Source organism: Amblyomma mixtum, chromosome 9 (genome assembly GCF_055824585.1).
Source record: "Amblyomma mixtum isolate Tamu chromosome 9, ASM5582458v1, whole genome shotgun sequence".
Lineage (NCBI taxonomy): Eukaryota > Metazoa > Arthropoda > Arachnida > Ixodida > Ixodidae > Amblyomma > Amblyomma mixtum.
Window position 1 is genome coordinate 41412322 of NC_143020.1, and position 23260 is coordinate 41435581.

At 43.6% G+C, this 23260-nt stretch overlaps 1 protein-coding gene across 1 annotated transcript; it reads right to left on the reverse strand.

The window, feature by feature from the left end:
- Nucleotides 1-1035: 1035 nt before the first annotated feature.
- On the reverse strand, nucleotides 1036-23260 carry LOC149328835 (uncharacterized). Its single transcript, XM_089559796.1, has 6 exons — nucleotides 23011-23260; nucleotides 17731-17883; nucleotides 11081-11198; nucleotides 6670-6746; nucleotides 4576-4817; nucleotides 1036-3963 (listed from the first exon to the last, which is right to left on the reverse strand). The coding sequence occupies exons 1-5, from the start codon at nucleotides 23106-23108 to the stop codon at nucleotides 4598-4600; spliced, it is 666 nt and encodes a 221-aa protein (XP_089415922.1). The 5' UTR covers nucleotides 23109-23260; the 3' UTR covers nucleotides 1036-3963; nucleotides 4576-4597.

Genomic DNA, 23260 nt, shown 5'->3' on the forward strand with positions numbered 1-23260 from the left:
AGGGGCTGTCCAGACGACGTTCCCAGAAATGCTAACTGATATTTTTATGCCAATAAATCAGTCAATAAATGCCGGTACACCTTATTCCCTGCACCCTCAAGGTCAGGGACACCACAAGATTCTTGGTTCAGTTTGGCGCCACGAAGTAGTGCTTTTGTACTAAAATTAAGCACTGGTGTTTTCCATTTAAAAACTAAAGGGTTGGGTTTTTGTGGCCACGAAATACTATTTAGGGGGAAAAATTGTTTTGAACTGAAATGACAAGCAGTGCCTGAAAGAATTAGCAAACAGCTCATGACTTCATGTTTTCTGCCCTCAGCACATATTTGTATGCCTTGGCTAGTCTGTGACTGCTTGGCTAGTCTGTGACGCCGTGACCACAGCAATAAGGTACATATTCCACACTCAAATACGCTTGCATATTCATACTCATTTCTTCCCCGTACAAGAAATGACTGGAATAACCTATCAGCATCACTAACAAGCATATCTGGAATTGAGAACTTTAAATCCGCATAACAAAGTTTCTTTTCATAGGTCGTGTTCATATTTTCATCATGGCTTTTAAAGACGGTATTCATATTCTCATTATGGCTGTTTCTTTATTAGGAGCTGTATTCCCTGTTTTATATTTGATTCCTTTGTCATATTTTTCTGTATTTATTAACACCGTTCCCGATTTCGAAATTTACCATCTTTACCTTTGTTCTTTTTCCTTCTTTTCGTGTGCTTACTCATGTTTTTGAACTAGTTTTTACAGAGATTCGTGTATATTATTTCGAATAACTTTTTTTTGTGTACAACGTGTATGCCTCTGCATCCGCCCCTCCCCTCTATAATGTACAGTTGTACCCTGAGGGTATAATAAATAAATAAATAAATGCTGCATGGCTGTAGGAGTATGAACATAAACCTCGGACCTTGCCACAGGCCACAATTGCTACAGCTTGGTTCATGCTTGCATGGTGGGAGTTGAGAACCCCTTGACGGCAATGCCGACTAATGCATAAGAAATACAACAAGCACACACACAAATACAAACAAAACTACACACTATATTCTCAAGCATGTTAATACAATGACTAGAAAAGTACAATGCACGCGGATAAGAAAGCACAGCTTTAAGAAATGCTATGAAAATGCCTTCGCTTCCTTGCATCACACCCACTCCACTTCAAGAGCACTGCTTGGCTATTGTGACCTAGCACTACTGAATCAGTAAAAAAAAAAAAAACACCTCTGTGTCCTTTCACTAAGATAAGCTGCCAAATCGAGGATACGTTGAGTACACAGTAGCTGCATTCACAGAGCATTGTGCAACTGTATTACAGGCACAGTACAGATTCGGTGCCAAACTCATCGTGCATCGAAGCACCAGAACGGCTCTGTGGTGAGCTACAGTGCAAGCAGAAGCAGTGCTGTCAAATTGTAGAAACCTTAGAAAGGATCACGTCACTGACACAGTACTTGTATGCGCAATGGAAACAGGCATCATTGTTACCAAACACCTCTTCCACGGCCACTGTCTATGGCAGATGCCAACCAGCAGACTCGCAAGTCGAGGTTCATTTTCGCGAATTGCAAATGACGTCGTTAGGGACCATGGAAAAAATTGCTCTGACAGAGATAAGCTGTCCACTGCCCAGCATGCAAATGCAAACAACGTGAATTTGTAATATCAGGACAAAAATGGTTTCCAAATGGCTGCTTTAGTGGTGTTATAAGTTAGGTGTACTAATTAGTAACATCTCGATGAACGTCCATGAGTGAATAATACTAGGCCTTGCTATGTCCTTCCCACATCAGCCTTTACAGTACAACAAAAGCCTTCGAGATTTCGGTCCTTTTACTTATAGCTACATGACATGCAGTTACATGGGGAAGATAGCAGGCCTTCGCTTCGGAAGATTTTGGAAATGAACGCGGAAGTTTGAGACCTTTGAAGAGCAACATATAAGTGTTCAGGAACCTTTGATAGCAACGCCATTTGGCACAATACAGTACAAGCACATGAGATACGATATATAAAAGCTGACGTTGATTAAAGGCAGCTTATGAATATCATAAATGCATATATTTTTCACTCCTAAAAGCACCCGTCTGCAGCCTGGAATGCGACATCAGCGTCAAAATGGACCACCGGTGACAAATGTCTGCAGTGCCTAGGTAAGATCAGAAGCTCTGACCAAATGTACTGCGACACCAACTCAGAGTTTCATTTAAAAATTGCATTCTTTCTCGTCTTTTAGAGTAGGCATAAGCATGAAATGCACTGCAAGGGATACAATTCACACATAAAGTTAGCTGCATCGTCCACACAGAGCGAAAGCTTCCACTACCTTCACCCACTTCTGTTTCCAGCTGGGCATCGTGCTTGGTCTCCCTGGCCGCTTTCGCATCTTTGCATGCTGCTGCTTTCGCATCTTTGCGTGCTGCCTTTCAGCTGCACTATAACGTAGCCTGATTTGCCACTCCTTTGAGGAGGAGTTCAATGAAGTGCCTTCACAGGAAAGACATTTGGCAAGTACCAGTTATAACTTGCAGCTCGTACAGTGCTTGCTGACAGAGGGAAGGACTTAAGGAGGTGCTAAACATGCTGCTGCTATGTTATTCAGTCTTAAGCTGCTATCGTAGTCTCACTGAAAACAGTCTGCCTATACCAAACAGCATATTATATAAGGCAATGCAACATAACTTCTTCATGATGGGCTAGAAGTTCATTACTGGAATAAGTAGGGCTGTGGATGTCAACCCTAAGACAGGGTCAACAGCACAGCTGGGCTTGTAAAGCAAGCCCGGACTCTCTTTGGTAGCTAAGAGGCCTCTTAGGAAAATAAAAAATTCCGCACATTGCCCCATCCATGCTGCATGGTCCTTACCTATGTTAATTTGTGCAGCACTACACTGTTCAGAAATGCACAAACTGTTTATATTTTGAAGATGCACCCGTTACATCGAGGCCACATCAAAATAGTCTGTGTAACTGAAGTTCTTTCAAGGTGGTCAGTGCAAGCCTGCCTTGCAATAATCATTGTGTTTCTACCTGAGACTGGTACGGGTACTGTTGCAGCCTTACCTGAGGGCTTGCTCAGGCTCAAATTTTACAAAGAGGTAGTAGCGTCTAGCGGTGCCTTTTCTTTCCTACAGTAGAACCTCATTAATTCAAATTTGTTCAACTATAACTTCCAGGTTATCGGAATGCACACATTGGTCCCGTCAACATAATGTGCATTAAAAAATGAAAGGGGCTCATCTTAATTAAAAAGCCACATAGTTTGAAGTAATTTGTGGTACCTCCCATTTTAGTCTCCAGTATATATCGAGAGCTGATAGAGTTCTCACCAAGTGTACTTTTCTGCGTTTCTTCATAGTAAGCGAAATACACTGGTCATAGGAACAAAGCTTAGCTACAGACTTCAAAGCCTGTTGTAGAGGTTGAGTTGCATTGTTTCTTGGTTACTGTAGACATTTCCAATCCCCTTTCCAATCCCCTCTGTGTGACACGTACTTTGATTTTTCTTTTTTTTTTTGTGTCCAATGAAACTGGCAAGTGTTACCTACAAACACAGTGTGCAACAAAATCTAACACAATATACAACCTATGAGTAAAATGTAATCCTAAATGAGCCATCACTTAGCAGTCGCAAAAATTGTTTGCATCATCTCGTAACACAATTACAGCCTTCTTTGGAGATAGTGACGTGTGAAGTCAGAACTAGACATTTATCAAAGGGTTACTCATCTCATGAGAACCCCCGATATCAAACTGCACTCTTTGCATACTTCATAAACTACAGGATGAAGATGAAGCTGACTTCACCCTTTGCGGCCGATCTTCTCCAATCCACAAGTTACAAATCACAAATCTTTCAAGCACTGCGAACATGACAAAGAAAGACGTTTACAATCCATTCCATTTCACCAGTGCAAAAAAAAAAAAACTTCGCAACACCGATGTTAAAGGCGCACTGAAGAGGAATCTGAACTCGTATTTTTACCGCTGGAACTCGATCTACACGTTACGAGCGTCCTTGGAAACTTCGAAATATCACCCTGTGTGGCCGATTTCCCTAATTTAAAACAGATTAATGTCGGGCTCCTGCCTTTTTTTTTTTAATTCCCCACAAACGGTGGGAGGAGTCGACCAACCCTTCACCCAGTCCCGTGGCGGCTTGCCGCTGTGCCATCGGCAGAATGATACGCAGTCATCAGTGAAAGCAAAGAGTCCAGGCTTATCTTTTATTTCCGTGGGCCTAATTTGCAGCTATGCAGTCTCTGACTAGACCTATTTATTCATGGAAACCTAAAAGAAACAAAATAAGAGCGAAAGCAAAGTCGCCACGCGATTGCCTGAAAGGCACTCCATGCGGTGGTCGACTCCTCCCACAGTATGCAGGGAATTAAAAATTAAAAAAAGGCGGGAGCCACGACATTAGTCCGATTTCAATTAGGGAAATCGGCCGCACAGGGCAATAAATCAAGTTTCTAAGAACGCTGGGAACGTGTCGATCGAGTTCCTGCGGCAAAAAGATGAGTTCAGATTCCTCTTCAGTGCACCTTTAACCTCAGCTAAAGTAATCACCGGCACTTTTGTGTCTCAAAAGTAGTCCACTTTCTGCAGGCACAGCTCCCTACGGAAGAGACCGAAGAAGACGGTTGTCGGGAGGCGACCGTCTTGGTGCAGAGTGAAGCGACCGTCCTCCAGTCTGCTGCAACGCCAGGGAAGGGGGAAGAAGGGCAGGCTCACGTAGGAGGGGCACACGTGACCCCTGGACGACGCATCACAGCAGGTCACAAACAGGTGACATGTCCTCCCACTGCAAGGGCAGAACAAAGGAAAAAGATTGCTACTTAGCAACGCAAAAAACGAGGACCAAAGCGAACGAGGAGACACAACACAAGCGCAGACTATCAACTGAATTTTTAGTCATGGAAAGGAAGCTTTAAAGGCATAAAAAAACATAGAAAACACAACAATCGATTTCCACACGTGCAAAGAAAATCAATGACGTTTCATTCCTGCGTCATATAAGAACACAACAACAACACGATAACAAGTGCAATCGCATCAGGCCAACCCCCTGTACTGTCTACGCACACTCAAGAAACTGCACAGAAAAGGAACCTCCTTATCCTGCAGGCTGACCTTATCCTCATCCTGCAGGCTGACCTTATCCTCATCCTGCAGGCTGACCTTATCCTCATCCTGCAGGCTGACCTTATCCTCATCCTGCAGGCTGACCTTATCCTCATCCTGCAGGCTGACCTTATCCTTATCCTGCAGGCGGTGATGCGGTAATCAAGTAAGCTTTTATCAGCTGCCCGCATACCTTATCACTGCGCCTGAACAAGATACTTGTCCTGTCTAGGTGAGGAAAGCAGTCTTTGCAACCCATGCAATGCAATGCAAGGTTGGAGGACACACAGTGCCTTTCAATGATCTGCGGTGTTCTGCTAGACACTCATTGATACATCGACCGGTCTGGCCGATGTAAGTCTTCCCACATGAAAGCGGAATGCGATACACGACACCTGTGTCACAATCTGCAAACCTATTTCTGTGGGCTATTGTACATTTACTCCTTGCACAGTCACCACCATACTCAAGCTTTCAGTTGATAGTTTGCGCTTGTGTTGTGTCTCCTCGTTTGCTTTTGTACTCGTTTTTTGTGCTGCTAAGTATGAATCCATACCAACTAGCCCAACTTTCTGTTCTTATTGAAAAAGACTGCAAGAAAAATATGCACTTAAGATTATTCTGCAGCACCAAAATTTTACAAAAGAGCTCTCACATAAAAGAATGGCATCATGGGGTCACGATCGAAACCATGCTGCCAGAAAGGGAGCAGGAATCGAAGTTCACACGGTGCCTTGAAGGACACGAGGTGAGTCTTCGCTTATGGGACTTGACCATTTGAGGGTCGAGTTTTTTTGAAACTTTCCCAGATGGTCAAATTGCTTTACTGGGGATTTTGAATGTACGAAATGTACAAAATCAGAGTCAGAAGAGTCATCGCTGTCGGTGTCAAGAGAGGCGGCAGCGTGTTCAGCCATATCTCCACTTTGCCATGCATTTGAAGAACTGGAAGGAAACTCAGTAAACAAGGAGACCGAGAATACCTCGTGAGCGTCAGTGATACGCAAGCTAAGAGCAGCGCCAATAAAGATGGAAATCAACTTCCACAGCCTTTGTGATAAAGATAAATATCAAGTTTCGGACGCCTCCATCGCAATCACGCAGCGAAACCAAAACCATGAAAGCGCGCTGCCGCAGATCGTGCGACACTCTGAAGTTAGAAATCAGTTTCGGGCCTTTTTATCCTGAACTGAATGGGCCTTTTTATCCTGGCATCATCCTGAACCATAACATTTTGCACATAATAAATACACTCTGACTGGCACATTTTTGAAATTCACATCATCGCAAAATTCTGATTAACCACAATCGTATCATGAGATTGCATGCTATCTACAAGATGCCACCTACCAGGAGTGTTCAAGAATCTGCAACTTTATTTGGACTGCTGAAACATAGGAATCTCGATGTAACAAAACTCGTGAGTTAACGAATTTTTCGGCTGCAAGTATGACTTTGTAATATCGAGGGTTGACTTAAAAGCCTACAAAATGCATCCTTTAAGTACATCACACTTGACTTGAGGCACTCACTTTTTGGAGGTCGCAAAATTTGCGGCATCCTGCAGCAATGCGAAGAGGCGGGCCACAGTCTGGTCCCCATTTTCTGTCTGAGAGTGAAAGAAACAGGAAAACACTCTAAACCACTTTCGACAATTTCCTACGGCCATGACTGCGTCACCAAAAAAGCGCTTCTCTTGGAGAAAGAAACTTGCCTATACTACTCCATTTCACGATTGGCACACATATACCACACTGCAGAAGCCACTAACGCAGCACACTCCAAATATGTTGACAATTCTGCACGTATCATTCATATTTTCGTAAGACCCTCGCAAAGGAGAGATGAAATTCCGATACAGTGCTGAGCCTAATAGAACAGCGTTACAGGTATTTTAATTTTAATGCATGAAATATTTCACGTGTGCAACTAGAGCCACAAAAAGGTGCAATATTATTAACTTGGCATCAAAACACACCAAAACACCAAGCATGACGTACAGTACTACAGTCTACCAAACTGCAGTTCTCGTATGTTTTCAGCAAACCCTATGAGCCGAGAATATAAGACACACAGCCTTCGTCAAAAGTGAACAGCACAAGCCCTCGCCATTGGGCGGAGGAGAAAAAAATAGTTCTACCTTAAAGTTATCTGGAATGCTTGCAACGCATAATGCGCCATACAGAACGGCTAAGTACAAGACCCCTTGGAGTCTATGGCTTTATCGCTTTTTGCAAAGGTTTCACTACAATTACAGCAGCAAAACTGCCAAAAATTGACTTGTTCCACCCACATGAGAAACAAACTAGGGCTGACAGCTGTTGCTTCAAATTAATATGACTGTACAATTAAACAAGCCCTTAAAGGGAAACTGCATAGGTTTTAGACATCAACGATCTTAAGAGGGTCGAATGTGTGAAACTTGGAGGTAAAGCATGCGAAGTCTTTTTGGGCTAGCACTTGAAGTAGTGAAGTAATGCCGATTAAAATCCGGACGCCCTTCAAGCTTCTCCGCAGCGCACAACGCCAAGTGGGGGGCGCATGATGACGTCATCGACGGTATCGGTACATTTCCAACGTACAAACGCCTGCTTTGAAGGAAAAAAACCAACGCCACCGAAGGCGAAACCTGCCAAGAGTTGTTTGGCGGCGTCTAACGCGTCAGGGCAGGGTATGGCTGACGACAGCGGTAACTTGAAATCATACCTTCCGTGACGTCACGCTGAATTTCTCTGCACTCCTCCGGTGCATTGAGGAGAAGCTCAAAATTGAATCGTCGATTACGTCACTATTTTAAATGCTAGTGCAAAAGCACTTTGCATGCTTTACCTACAGCCTACATAGATTTGAATCCTTGAATATCGCGAAATTCTCAAAAAAGTGGTGCAGCTGCCCTTTAAAAAACCTTTGCTAATACAGTCCCTCAGAAAATTTTTTGTCACCTCAGTTGTTCTTTGTGCAAAAGTATGTCCCACTGTCTGAACTATGTTTCTTTGAAGTTCGTTTTGCTACTGCTGTAATTGCGTAACATGAGGTAGTTGTATGCCCCTCACCAAGCCTTGAAAAAGGCTTTAAGTATAAATACTATTTCACCAAAACACCTGACAAAGATAAGACCTGGTCAGGATTTACGCCGCAATAGAAGCCACAGCCCATCAGTCGTCCTGGAGTTTTAACCCGGGATCACAAAGCATTTTGCGATGCAATGCAATGGGGGACCACTGTGATGCAAAAAAGGCATATTAATCAACTGAAATGACTGTAAAAGAAGCACGCATAATGTTTAGATCTAAAAACTGTGTTACAATCAAGTAACGAGTGCCCAAAGCAGTAAGGCATGAAGTAGTAGAATTACAGTAGAAAATTGATAGTACGAACCCCGCTGATCCAAAATTCTGGAAAAATGTCCCTAGACAAAGTGCAATGCATATAACGTGAAATAATTTCGGTGTTCTGAACACTTTTTTGCAACCACCCAGATGATGCCAACACAGGCGCTGTAACTGTATTGTCGAGCTGCAAGGACACCACAAACACTAAAACCGTATTCAGATGGATGATGGAATCCCTTCCGAAGCAAGGACAACTTCGTACACATCATGTCTTCGAAAGGCCGCGTGGTCACGCAGCTTCCAGTTTTGCTCCAATGGACACCGCTGGCGGCTACGGGGACCATTAATTCGGCTGGCACCCTATTCGGCATTCGGCCTATATATTTGTATATTATATGTATCTTTGGCAGATATATATATATATACGCCAAATATATGTATATTTGGCATTTGGCTGGCATTTGGCTGGCTGGCACGTTTAATCCCCATCTCACCAGGAGCGCTTCCGCCTTTTGTGGCATGCTAGTTAGGGTCACCTAGCATGATGCTCTGCTTGACGCAGCTGGCTGCAGTCTTTCCGCATTTCTTTCCTCTTTTTTGGGTTTCTTTCCTCTCTTACCTTCCTTCCTTTCACGCATCTATTCTGTTTTTCCGCTCTGGTCATTGTTTATTTATTTATTTATTTAGCCACCACTGTCCTCAAAACCCTGCTCCTTCAACGTGGAAGCAGCCTTCTGGCCCCTTCTTTGCTTTTCAACCGCTCTGCCTCTGCAGTCCGGTCATTTTGCTCGTCCGGATCCCTCTTGACTGCTCCCCGCTGCCCGTGTAAACTGTTTGGTTTGGTTTATTGGGGTTTAATGTCCCAAAGCCACTCAGGCCATGAGGGACGCCGTAGTGGAGGGCTCCGGGAATTTAGACCACCTGGGGTTCTTTAACGTGCACTGACATCGCACAGTACACGGGCCTCCAGAATTTCTCCCCCAAAGAAATTCAACCGCCGCGACCGGGATCGAACCCGCGTCTTTCGGGTCAGCAGCCAAGCACCATAACCACTGAGCCACAGCGGCGGCTGTGTAAACTGTCAATCCGAGAGTAGGCATGGAGTATCGCAAGCCGGTGATGTCATGCACCTTCTCTCCACATCCATCCGCGCTGTTCTCTCCCGTCTGAATACCACTTAAGCAGTGAAGTAGCACATATATCACGAACGCCGCGATCGCATGTCATGTATTAGCACTCACTATAAGCACTAGGCGGTGGGATGCAGACTATATTTCACCACCACCATGATCACCAGCTGCACATCAAGCACCTATGAGAAGCGAGTGGTGGTGTGTGGCCATAAATAAACGATTTTAGTAAACAGATTTCCACTAAAGGCATTTCCACTGCTTCAGCGCATGGATTTTGATACTGATTTGTCGAAGAAAACATACACTCACCAAGGTTCAAAGAAAAGCTTTGTGATCAAGGCACCCGTACGGGCACCGAAACGTCAATTCGTTTTTATTTTCTCCGAACCTTGGCGAGTGTATGTTTTCTTCGACAAATCAGTATGAATTTTTCTCGCCAGATGGGATTCCGTCGAACCCTAGACTTCATGGATTTTGATCCGCTTTCAGGTGACATGACTGTTTCTTGACCCCGTGAAATTCGTGTCAGCGAGCTTCTACTGTAGACTGACACACACGATCTCATCAATTTTCTCCTTGAGATGAAGCTGGAGTAGATGGTGCAACTACAGGTTTGTAAAAATCTTGATTTTTTTGCCGCACCCCAATATTAACGGATACAAATCTCATAAATGCACGATTTCACAGCTTCCGCCACAAAAAGGCTTCTAGCTTATTCTGTTTTTCCTCGCCACTCCGGTAGGAGGCTACAGGACTGCATGCAAATACAGAGACTGAAAGCTTGAAAGCGGCTATTTCCTGCGTTTTTCGTTCTGCCTCTGAAGTTCCTTCCAACAAGAGCAAGTTCTCGGCTATTCATGACAACATTCTTACATATGCCACTGAAGCATTAACCAAGTGTGTTCCCTTTGGCATGTGTCTATCTGCATTTCATTATTAATTTCTATGTGCATGTGCAATGCAGGTGTGATGTCTACCAATAAACAGTCATGAAAGCAGCATCCAGTCAATGCAAACGTGCCCTTAGCTGTGAACATGGTTTCTTCCTGCTGTAGTTATATATATATATATATATAAAAAAAGTCACACCAACCTGCCCAAAACTTTGCCTTACATAGTGTTGCTACTCTATCTAACTTTTCTTAGCTCAGGAAGTAAGTTATGTAGCGCTTAATGACACCAACAAAATGCTAGTTTCTGCCCTATTTAGATTGTTTCTTTTCAGAATTTCAAACTGGAGGGCAGTTCTTTTGCTCGCAAGAATACTTATGGACAAAAGTTTTCGGGATGCTGATTACCAGAAAAAAAAAATAAATAAATTTCGGGCTGCCTCACACATATCCTCTCATGCTTCTATGCACTTCACTGACCTGTTGTGCCAAACTGCGCCGCAGTAAATTTTTTTGCACAAATCCGCATCCTGCAAGCTTTTGCCCACAACTCTCCATGCATTGAGATACTAGTGGAGATGGACGCACCTCTGAGGCCTCCTCGATGTATGCCTCAAGTCCGTGCAGCACGAGGACATTGGGAAGCACCGGGAGCTGCTGGAACTTGACGAGGTAGTTGAAGAGAGAGTCCAGGTCCGCCATGTACCTGCACAACAGTTCACCACACAGCACAGCACCAAATCAGCATGCAGGGGGGAAAAAAAGAACAAAATGGCTGCCAGTTTGGCATCGCTAAGTGCGGAATATTGTGTGAAAGCACAGTTTTTAGCAGGTGGACACCATAAGCACACACCTCAAAGCGCAATTGAGGTGTCCACTGACCCAGGGAGCCAGTTATGCACATCTTTAACCTTTATGGCGAAAGCCTTTAATGGCTCATACTGTCGTCCGTTAGCAGAGGGTGTCACACCTTTGGCAGCATTTAACTCGTGTTAACTCGGGAACTAAAAAACATAAGACAAAACAAATAGTTGGTTCAGATAGAGGAGGAAAAAATGAACCTAGAAAGCAAGTTTGATGACTTTAGATTAATTAGTTAATTAATTATAGGCAAAAATGTTGAAACTGCGTTGAAATAGCACGGAGGTCGGTATAGCCATGGGAATGGTGTGACGTCACATCCACCGGAAGTCGTCAGGACATGGTGAAAATTGTCACAGAATGGTCGGAAAAACGTTGGATTTGTGTAAAATTAGATGGAAAAATGTGTAATTAAGCGTAATTAACACTTCAGACCCCAGAGAGATGTTTGGTTTGGTTTATTGGGGTTTAATGTCGCAAAGCGGCTCAGGCTATGAGGGACGCCGTAGTGGAGGGCTCCGGAAATTTCGACCACCTGGGGTTCGTTAACGTGCACTGACATCGCACAGTACACGGGCCTCTAGAATTTCGCCTTCATCGAAGTTCAGCCGCCACAGCCGGAATCAAACCCGCGTCTTTCGGGTCAGCAGCGGGTCCTCGCAATTTTTTTCATCGTCAATGCCAATTTAGCCAGTGTACGACGGCGGCCTATGCTCCTGTACCGCGTTTCTGCAACAATGTTGTCAACGTCAACGCATATTGCTCTAGCGCTGGGTTTATGCTACAACGTTGCCGATGCCAACGCATTCAGCGCACATATCTCTGTCACTACCACTACATAGCTCAAAGTGTAAGTATTAGTTTAATAGTAGTATTAGTTGATGAAGAAGATGTGCAATGCACAGTGCGGTAGTGTGTTGCAGTATAACACGAGGCTTGTTTGGCTGCAGAAATAGCCTACTGCTATGTGCAGTGGCCAGCGAAGCTGATGTGTTCGTGCCGCCGCGGGTTCGAATCCTGGTTGTGGGTATTTATTTGACTTATTTTATTCATTTATTTCACTTGGCACAAACTCATAAACATCGCAAGATCTTCACAAACCCGCAAACATTTCAAGGTCTTGCTCGGGGTTTACCCATCAGAACAGTGCTCTCACACTAAAAGAAGCATCACAACACAAACAGAGGAGAGATCTGTATTGCCATCACGTCTGTCACAGCCAGCCACGCACTTTGTACACAATCGTGTATTTTGCTGAATGGCAGCTTTTTCTGGGAATGTTTTTTCTCGGTTTCAGATTACTTTTTCTGGTTGTAGCTGGGGTGATTTCTCGTGTTCACTAGCCAGTAGAGTAAATAACGTTCCTCAAAACAAGTTTAAAAATGGCAGAACAAACTCCGCTACTGTCGTAAAGACAAACTTTTGCCACCAGTAATGATGTTTTTCTTTTTTTTTTTTCTCTCGCGTCATAAGATATGAGGCCCCCTAATATCTCGAGTAATCATATGACAGCTCTAGTTATTTTGATGTCACATATTTCAAAGATTGTGACACTTACTGCAAAACATTCTGCCCGCCTGTAAGCAAATAACTGCTGGTATTTTACATTTAAAACATCACCAATTCACTTTCTTGAGGCCTGCATAAAAATTTTCTTCTGATAAGAAAATAAAATGTCGGATGGAAAATGAGAAGACTAAACGAGCCCTAACGAATAAAGATGTGGTTTTTGTTTTCTTTTTTTCTTCCTTTGTGCTCAAATAATATATGTCTCAGAAACATTGCTGACAACAAGTAAGAATACCAAATTCCTAAATCTGCGCAGGTATATGTATTTTCAGGCTAGCTCTGCTAGGTGGCTTCAGTTTTGCTTTCCCTATGGAACATGGCAAGTTAAGTGTTAGTGGTGTTGTGTCTCGTATTAATCACTCGATATCAAAGAACAGATATCTCTTAACCCATACCACCCACTGCTCTCCGAGCCACACGCAGTGCAGTTTCATGTTTTGAGCTAATCTCGTTGTAATGCGCAACTGTTCATACGCAATCTCTGTTCTCCACCTCTCTTGTGACCCCGGCGATTTTCACATGCACTAGGATTGACAGTTTCAGAAACCAAAACTAGCTAGGCACCCAAAATTTCTGCCAAAAAAGGTTATGCATTGGCAAGTTGTGTGCTGTGATTCTTGACGTTGTGTGCTGTGATTCTTGACGTGACTGCATATGAGGATTGCTCTAAATTAGAAAACACAATCGAATTTATGATGTCCTTAAACCCATTTAAATGAGCAAACCTTGAGGCATTTTTTGTTGAAAACTCTTTTTGCGTGAGATGAGTCGTTTATCCCCTCGACGTCGACACGCAACATTCCCAGCAACCACATGATCATGACGTTACACAAGTTAGCCTTTTTCATCCTTTTCGAGAGGTTTAAACTTGTGAACAGTGACGAATGCACTCATATGTTCATCTATAAAACGGTGCCATTTCACCTGCAGTGAAATGCACACACAAAAAAATGTAATTCTCACGCAACAACGTTGACGAAAGATGGTAAGGGGTTTGAAAACACAAGTGTTTGCAAGTTCAAGGCCCTCGGTTCATGGCAGAGCCTGACTATGTAATTCTCACGCAACAGCGTTCACGAAGGATGTTAAGGGGTTTGAAAACACAAGTGTTTGCAAGTTCAAGGCCCTCGGTTCATGGCAGAGTCTGACTATGTAATTCTCACGCAACAGCGTTCACGAAGGATGTTAAGGGGTTTGAAAACACAAGTGTTTGCAAGTTCAAGGCCCTCGGTTCATGGCAGAGTCTGACTATGTAATTCTCACGCAACAGCGTTCACGAAGGATGTTAAGGGGTTTGAAAACACAAGTGTTTGCAAGTTCAAGGCCCTCGGTTCATGGCAGAGTCTGACTATGTAATTCTCACGCAACAGCGTTCACGAAGGATGTTAAGGGGTTTGAAAACACAAGTGTTTGCAAGTTCAAGGCCCTCGGTTCATGGCAGAGCCTGACTATGTAATTCTTACGCAACAGCGTTCACGAAGGATGTTAAGGGGTTTGAAAACACAAGTGTTTGCAAGTTCAAGGCCCTCGGTTCATGGCAGAGCCTGACTATGTAATTCTCACGCAACAGCGTTCACGAAGGATGTTAAGGAGTTTGAAAACACAAGTGTTTGCAAGTTCAAGGCCCTCGGTTCATGGCAGAGCCTGACTATGTAATTCTCACGCAACAGCGTTCACGAAGGATGTTAAGAGGTTTGAAAACACAAGTGTTTGCAAGTTCAAGGCCCTCGGTTCATGGCAGAGCCTATGTAATTCTCACGCAACAGCGTTCACGAAGGATGTTAAGGGGTTTGAAAACACAAGTGTTTGCAAGTTCAAGGCCCTTGGTTCATGGCAGAGCGTGACTATGTAATTCTCACGCAACAGCGTTCACGAAGGATGTTAAGGGGTTTGAAAACACAAGTGTTTGCAAGTTCAAGGCCCTCGGTTCATGGCAGAGCCTGACTATGTAATTCTCACGCAACAGCGTTCACGAAGGATGTTAAGGGGTTTGAAAACACAAGTGTTTGCAAGTTCAAGGCCCTCGGTTCATGGCAGAGCCTGACTATGGAATTCTCACGCAACAGCGTTCACGAAGGATGTTAAGGGGTTTGAAAACACAAGTGTTTGCAAGTTCAAGGCCCTCGGTTCATGGCAGAGCCTGACTATGTAATTCTCACGCAACAGCGTTCACGAAGGATGTTAAGGGGTTTGAAAACACAAGTGTTTGCAAGTTCAAGGCCCTCGGTTCATGGCAGAGCCTGACTATGTAATTCTCACGCAACAGCGTTCACGAAGGATGTTAAGGGGTTTGAAAACACAAGTGTTTGCAAGTTCAAGGCCCTCGGTTCATGGCAGAGCCTGACTATGGAATTCTCACGCAACAGCGTTCACGAAGGATGTTAAGGGGTTTGAAAACACAAGTGTTTGCAAGTTCAAGGCCCTCGGTTCATGGCAGAGCCTGACTATGTAATTCTCACGCAACAGCGTTCACGAAGGATGTTAAGGGGTTTGAAAACACAAGTGTTTGCAAGTTCAAGGCCCTCGGTTCATGGCAGAGCCTGACTATGTAATTCTCACGCAACAGCGTTCACGAAGGATGTTAAGGGGTTTGAAAACACAAGTGTTTGCAAGTTCAAGGCCCTTGGTTCATGGCAGAGCGTGACTATGTAATTCTCACGCAACAGCGTTCACGAAGGATGTTAAGGGGTTTGAAAACACAAGTGTTTGCAAGTTCAAGGCCCTCGGTTCATGGCAGAGCCTGACTATGGAATTCTCACGCAACAGCGTTCACGAAGGATGTTAAGGGGTTTGAAAACACAAGTGTTTGCAAGTTCAAGGCCCTCGGTTCATGGCAGAGCCTGACTATGTAATTCTCACGCAACAGCGTTCACGAAGGATGTTAAGGGGTTTGAAAACACAAGTGTTTGCAAGTTCAAGGCCCTCGGTTCATGGCAGAGCCTGACTATGTAATTCTCACGCAACAGCGTTCACGAAGGATGTTAAGGGGTTTGAAAACACAAGTGTTTGCAAGTTCAAGGCCCTCGGTTCATGGCAGAGCCTGACTATGTAATTCTCACGCAACAGCGTTCACGAAGGATGTTAAGGGGTTTGAAAACACAAGTGTTTGCAAGTTCAAGGCCCTCGGTTCATGGCAGAGCCTGACTATGTAATTCTCACGCAACAACGTTCACGAAGGATGTTAAGGGGTTTGAAAACACAAGTGTTTGCAAGTTCAAGGCCCTCGGTTCATGGCAGAGCCTGACTATGTAATTCTCACGCAACAGCGTTCACGAAGGATGTTAAGGGGTTTGAAAACACAAGTGTTTGCAAGTTCAAGGCCCTCGGTTCATGGCAGAGCCTGACTATGTAATTCTCACGCAACAGCATTCACGAAGGATGTTAAGGGGTTTGAAAACACAAGTGTTTGCAAGTTCAAGGCCCTCGGTTCATGGCAGAGCCTGACTATGTAATTCTCACGCAACAGCGTTCACGAAGGATGTTAAGGGGTTTGAAAACACAAGTGTTTGCAAGTTCAAGGCCCTCGGTTCATGGCAGATATCATCATCATCAGCCTGACTATGTAATTCTCACGCAACAACGTTGACGAAAGATGGTAAGGGGTTTGAAAACACAAGTGTTTGCAAGTTCAAGGCCCTCGGTTCATGGCAGATATCATCATCATCAGCCTGACTATGTAATTCTCACGCAACAGCGTTCACGAAGGATGTTAAGGGGTTTGAAAACACAAGTGTTTGCAAGTTCAAGGCCCTCGGTTCATGGCAGATATCATCATCATCAGCCTGACTATGTAATTCTCACGCAACAGCGTGAGAATTACATAGTCAGGCTTGAAGGTGTTTTAAGGGGTTTGAAAACACAAGTGTTTGCAAGTTCAAGGCCCTCGGTTCATGGCAGAGCCTGACTATGTAATTCTCACGGAACAGCGTTCACGAAGGATGTTAAGGGGTTTGAAAACACAAGTGTTTGCAAGTTCAAGGCCCTCGGTTCATGGCAGATATCATCATCATCAGCCTGACTATGTAATTCTCACGCAACAACGTTGACGAAAGATGTTAAGGGGTTTGAAAACACAAGTGTTTGCAAGTTCAAGGCCCTCGGTTCATGGCAGATATCATCATCATCAGCCTGACTATGTAATTCTCACGCAACAACGTTGACGAAAGATGGTAAGGGGTTTGAAAACACAAGTGTTTGCAAGTTCAAGGCCCTCGGTTCATGGCAGATATCATCATCATCAGCCTGACTATGTAATTCTCACGCAACAGCGTTCACGAAGGATGTTAAGGGGTTTGAACACACAAGTGTTTGCAAGTTCAAAGCCCTCGGTTCTTGGCAGATATCATCATCATCATCATCATCAACCTGACTATGCCCACTGCAGGGAAAAGGCCTCTCTCAGGTCTCTCCTATTAACCCTGTCCTTCGCCAGTTGTGGCCATCCTATCCCCGCAAACTTGTTAATCTCATCCGCCCACCTAACTTTCTGCCGCCCCCTGCTACGCTTGCCTTCTCTTTGCAATCCACTCCGTTACCCTTTAAGAACCAGCGGTTATCTTGCCTTCGCATCACATGCCCTGCCCAAGCCCATTTCTTCCTCTTGAATTCGAACAGGATGTCATTAACCCGCGTTTGTTCCCTCACCCAATCCGCCCGCTTCCTATGTCTTAACGTTACACCTATCATTTTTGTTTCCATAGCTCGCTACGTTGTTAAGAGGTAACACATTGCACTCGTATGCTGATTCGTTTGATGAACAGGGTGCAGCCACAAGAAATGAAGGACAACAAGAACTAATGTCCCAGCACCTTGGGCGAATGAAGTCGACCATGTCTTGGCTGAAGACGGGCATGTCGCGGACATGGTACGCTGTCTCGATGGCATTACATCCAACGATGGCCACGTACTCGCCGGCTTCGGCAGATGTGACAGCGAGTTGCAGAGCCAAGGAGTCTAGGCACCTGGAATGCAGCATGCACAAATGCCCTGTAGCAACCAAATGCTTACCTACTTGTAACAGGAGGAGATCACATTTGCGCGGTCACCAAAAGTGATGTGAATAAAAACTATGCAGTAAATAGGTAAATAGTTATTTAGAATGGCAAATGATGGTTTGGTTTATTGGGGTTTAATGTCCCAAAGTGACTCAGGCTATGTGGGACACCGTAGTGAAGGGCTCTGGAAATTTGGACCACCTGGGGTTCTTTAACGTGCACTGACATCACACAGTACACAGACCTCTAGAATTTTGCCTCCGTCAAAATTCAGCCGCCGCAGCCGGGATAAAAACAGTGTCGTTCAGGTCAGCAGCCGAGCACCGTAACCACTGGCTATAGAACTGCCATCTAAGGCCCATCGTAAATGAGGTACATGATATCATTAACATCGTTACATGCCGTTATCCCACGTTACCTTTATTTCTGCTTGGCGATTTTAATCTACCAAATATAGTATGGAACACTGGATCTCCAACCTTACAGCCTTTTTCTTCATTAGCCAATGAGTTCTTAGAAATGTGCTCAGTTTTTTTGTTTTCACAACTTGTTACGCAGCCTACAAGAATTATGGAATCTGTCGCAAACACACTGGACCTTGTATTAACAGCGCAACCTGATCTTGTTTCCGACATCACGTACTTACCCGGCTTGAGCGACCATTCGGCCCTTTCATTCAACTTGAATATCTTGCGACCAAAAACCGTTAAAAAATTCAAACCGTTTCGAAATTATGCAAAAGCTAATTTTGAAGCCATTAATACTGAATTATCAGTCTTCTTTGACGACTTTCTACAAGACTTTGACTGCCGTAGTGTTCAGTCTAACTGGAATATGTTTTCTTCCAAAATTGCTGAATTAACAAACAAATACATCCCACTTCGCACCCTTGTCTGTAACCATAACGCTCCATGGTACAGCACCTGTCTCAAGCGCTTGTCTAATAAAAAAAGGCGTCTCTACAAATCTGCGAAAGGTTCTGTTAGCATAACACGGTGGACTAAATACAAACTGGCAGCCCATGAGTATTTAACCGCGCTTAAACAAGCAAAGAATAACTTTCTTCATAATACCCTGCCATCAATGCTTAAAACCGACATAAAAAAATTCTGGCGTGTGATTAACCCCAAAGCGGATGACATGATAACCTTGATTGACAGCTCTTCCAATGTTATTCCAGCTAACGAATGTGCGTCTGTACTTAACGAAGTTTTCCTGCGCAACTTTTCTTCAACTACCAATATTACGCCCCAATCTACGCACAACAATGTTTATCCAGCAATGTTTCCCATAACCATTGAAGCAGAAGGCATCGAATCAATAATTTCATCTCTAAAACCATCTTCCGCTCCTGGGCACGATTTAATCAACGCGAAATTTTTGAAAAACACGAGCTGTTATTCTTCCATTTTTCTAACAAAGATATTCCAGCAGTCGCTCGAAAAAAGTTCTTTGCCGGCTGAATGGAAGGTAGGGAAGGTGATCCCACTCCATAAATCAGGTGACAAGCATTGTCCTTTTAACTACCGGCCTATCTCGCTCACTTGCATCCCATGTAAAATTCTAGAACATGTCCTTGCCTCAAATCTAGCTAGCTTTCTCGAATCTAATTCATTTTTCTCACCATCGCAACATGGCTTCCGCAAGACTTATTCATGTGAAACACAACTAGTATCATTCACGCATCAGCTAAACGTCATCCTTGACCGCTGTTCACTTGCCGACTGTATATTTTTAGATTTCTCGAAAGCATTTGATAAAGTATGCCATAACCTTCTAATGTTTAAGTTACATCAACTTAACATTGATCCCAAACTGCTTGCTTGGATCGAATGCTTTCTTTTTAACCGTTCGCAATTTGTTTCTGCTAATGACTCAACCTCGCAGCCAAGTAAAGTACAGTCCGGCGTACCTCAAGGGTCGGTACTTGGTCCTCTACTTTTTTTAATTTACATTAATGATCTACCCTCTTGTGTTTCCTCTAACATTCATTTATTCGCAGATGATTGCGTCATCTACAGGGAAATAATTTGCGACGATGACATATCTTCTCTTCAATCAGACCTTAACGCTATCTGTATTTGGTGCCAATCATGGTCAATGGAATTAAACATCAAAAAATGTAAATTTCTGCGTGTATCAAGAACATCCGGCCAGCTACCTTCCTATCACCTTAATAATGTCCCTCTAGATCCTGTTTCTTCTTACAAATATCTTGGTATCCATATTACTAGCAACCTCACTTGGTCCATTCACACATCTTACGTAATTAATAATGCTAATCGCATGCTGGGATATCTAAAACGTAATTTCTCTAAGGCACCTTCTTCCCTAAAACTACTTCTATATAAGACACTGGTCCGCTCAAAGCTAGAGTATGCTGCAGCAGTGTGGGATCCCTTTCAACAAAACCTAATTCACTCATTAGAAATGGTCCAGAATAATTCTGCTCGTTTTATTGTATGTAATTATAACCGAACTGCCAGCATCTCTGCAATGAAATTAAATCTCAGCCTGCCATCTTTAGCATCTCGCCGTAAAGCCCTTAGACTATCACTTTTTCACAAGATATTTTATCATCCTTCACTTCGCCACGAACTGATCTCCCCTCCCCAATACATTTCATCAAGGCTAGATCACAATAACAAAGTCGGAATTCCATTTTGCAAAACCAATGCCATGTTTCAGTCATTTCTTCCGCGCACATCTGCTGAGTGGAATCACCTTCCTGCATCTACCGCTACCATTACTGACAACCAACGCTTCAAAACAGCATTAGAAAACTTTGTATAAGTAGGAGCATCATCTTCTTTTTTTTTTTTATTCTATATTCTTGTTGTTTTTTGTACGAGCGTTTTGTTTGTTTGTTTTTCACTGTATTGCTGCGCTGTATTTTGTGTATTATACACTATTAACCAGCACACCAAGAACCCAACAGCTAATAATGTATAACTAGGAGCAATCATTTTTGTATTACTAATTAGTTTGCTGCACTGTACATTTTTTTTCTTAAATTTTTGTAACCACTCCCCTCTATAATGCCTCTGGCCCTGAGGGTACACGAAATAAAATAAATAAACGAAATAAATATCTTTACATTCAAAAGCTTGGCACTAGCTGAGCAAAGCTTTAAAGGGGCTGCGAAACACTGCTTGGGGGGATACCGGCTATACTTCAGGTGGATTCGTTATGTCACATAGATGCTGACTTAAAAAGAATTACAGGAATCGATGCACAGGAACGGGAGTTACTCAATGAAAAAATTTAAAAATACAAGCAAACAAAACGCTGCCCTCAACTCGATTTTGGCGGGGCTTTCCACTCCTATTTCACTCTCCCTATGACGGCACCTGGCGCAACCAATCAAAACAGCCTGCCAGAGCATGTCGCGGAAGTTTGCACTCCATGGTTGCCTGCTCTCTCTAACTCGTTCTTGCTGAGACTGGCAGCGTCGTTTCCATGCCAGAACCCCTAGTGGTGTATTTTTATTTTACTTGCTTTGCAGGGCTTTTATCTGAAACGAACAAGTTGTTTTTGTTGATCTAATATAAAACACCGAGAGGTGACAAAATGTGTCTCTATTTATTCACACAATTTGCAGTATATTGACTCTGTTCAATCATCAAGCTCGCGCCAGGTGAGGTCATATCCGCTGCTAAAACCAGCCACTGTGTGGGGACACCATCAGAGCCATGAATTTGTTTTTGGGAGGAGATTAAAACATTAAAAAACGCAATATACGTGGTATTACCGATGCTAATAGCACCATTGTAACTCACTCTATGCGATCAACAGGCAAAACAGTAAACTAAGATTGTGTTTCTGGGCCCCTTTAAGGCTTCCGTGTTATGTTACCTTTGAAACACTTTCAGAAAGTGGTATGGTGTATGGTATAATGGGGGTTTAACCTGTATGGGGGTTTAACACTGCTTTTTTGAGCAGCAGCTCTAAAAGTTTGTTGTAAAGCTTGCACCTGCTAGCGTAGGTTCAAGAAGGGCTAATTTTTTCTGTGCAAAGATTATGTTGTGCATGTTACGTTTTGTGCGCTGTGTATGTTCAGAAAGATCCGCCAATCTTTTTTGGATGCCAATTTTGAAATTCTGACCCCCTTGACTACACTGCAATTCTGCCAGAAAAACAAATGATTTTTGTGCATTGTCATAAGGAGACCACCGTGTGTGATGATAACGCAATTTTAAAGTTGATGCCAAATATCTGAAGCTTTATTTACCACATGCGACAGGCAATCAATGCGTGCCTATTATCTTCCATTGCAGGATGGCTCAAATGTCGGCGTTGAGAAAGATATTTCCGCTAAGAAAAGGATGATTTTGAATTGTGCAGTGAAATAAACATTTTATATCAAAATATTTTTTCATTTACTTCAAAATTCAGAAATTTCTGAAGTATACAAAAGGGAGCACATGGTTCACACTAAAGAGCTAAATTAAAATTTTTCCTCTTCATGCAGGCATTGTGCATATCACGCATCTACAGTAATATACTTTTGAAAAAAAAAAAATAAAGCAAAATGTAAGCTTCTCGATCATACTTGCGGAGTAACTGCTCAGTGCTTGTAGTAAGGTATTCCTTTTTATACTGCTTCAACCTGTGCCGTGGAGGCAAGTTTCAGGCTATGAGGGACGCCGTAGTGAAGGGCTCCGGAAATTTCGACCACCTGGGGTTCTTTGACGTGCACTGACATCGCACAGTACACGGGCCTCTAGAATTTCGCCTGCATCGAAATTCAGCCGCCGCGGCCGGGATCGAACCAGCGTCTATCGGGTCAGCGCAAGTTTCATTTGTCCCATAAATATATACCCCTATGTGAGAAAGCAAGTTGCAAGACGATGCTGTTCACAGTGAGCTCCTGCAGGTAACAAGCACATACCTCGACGTTTTACTGAGTGGATGTGAGGATGCGCCTGAACGCTGTTTTAAGTCAACGTTAAGTACACAACAGAGCCCGTGTTCAGCGCTGTTTTGAGGTATCAGCGGTCGGAAGTATACAGATAACTACAACTGCAAAAGTTCCGCATTTATTTCTCTTGATTTGCGCAAGCCGGCACTGAGAGGAAATCAAAAAGTACTCACGCAGGGTCGTCGCCCAGGATGAAAGTTTCGGTTGAGTCGAGACACACCCTTGCCTTGGCGTCGTCTTGCGAAAACGGGAAAATTCGATTCAAGCTCATCGCAAAGCATTACCACTCCAAGCCCTTCGAAACTACTGTGATTGCTGTTCCAACGAAATCACGTTACATCTCGCATGGCAGTTGTTTGTTGCAGCCCGCCGAGCATCTTGTTACGTAGTAAACAAACGCAGGTAAGCAATCGACTCCACTGC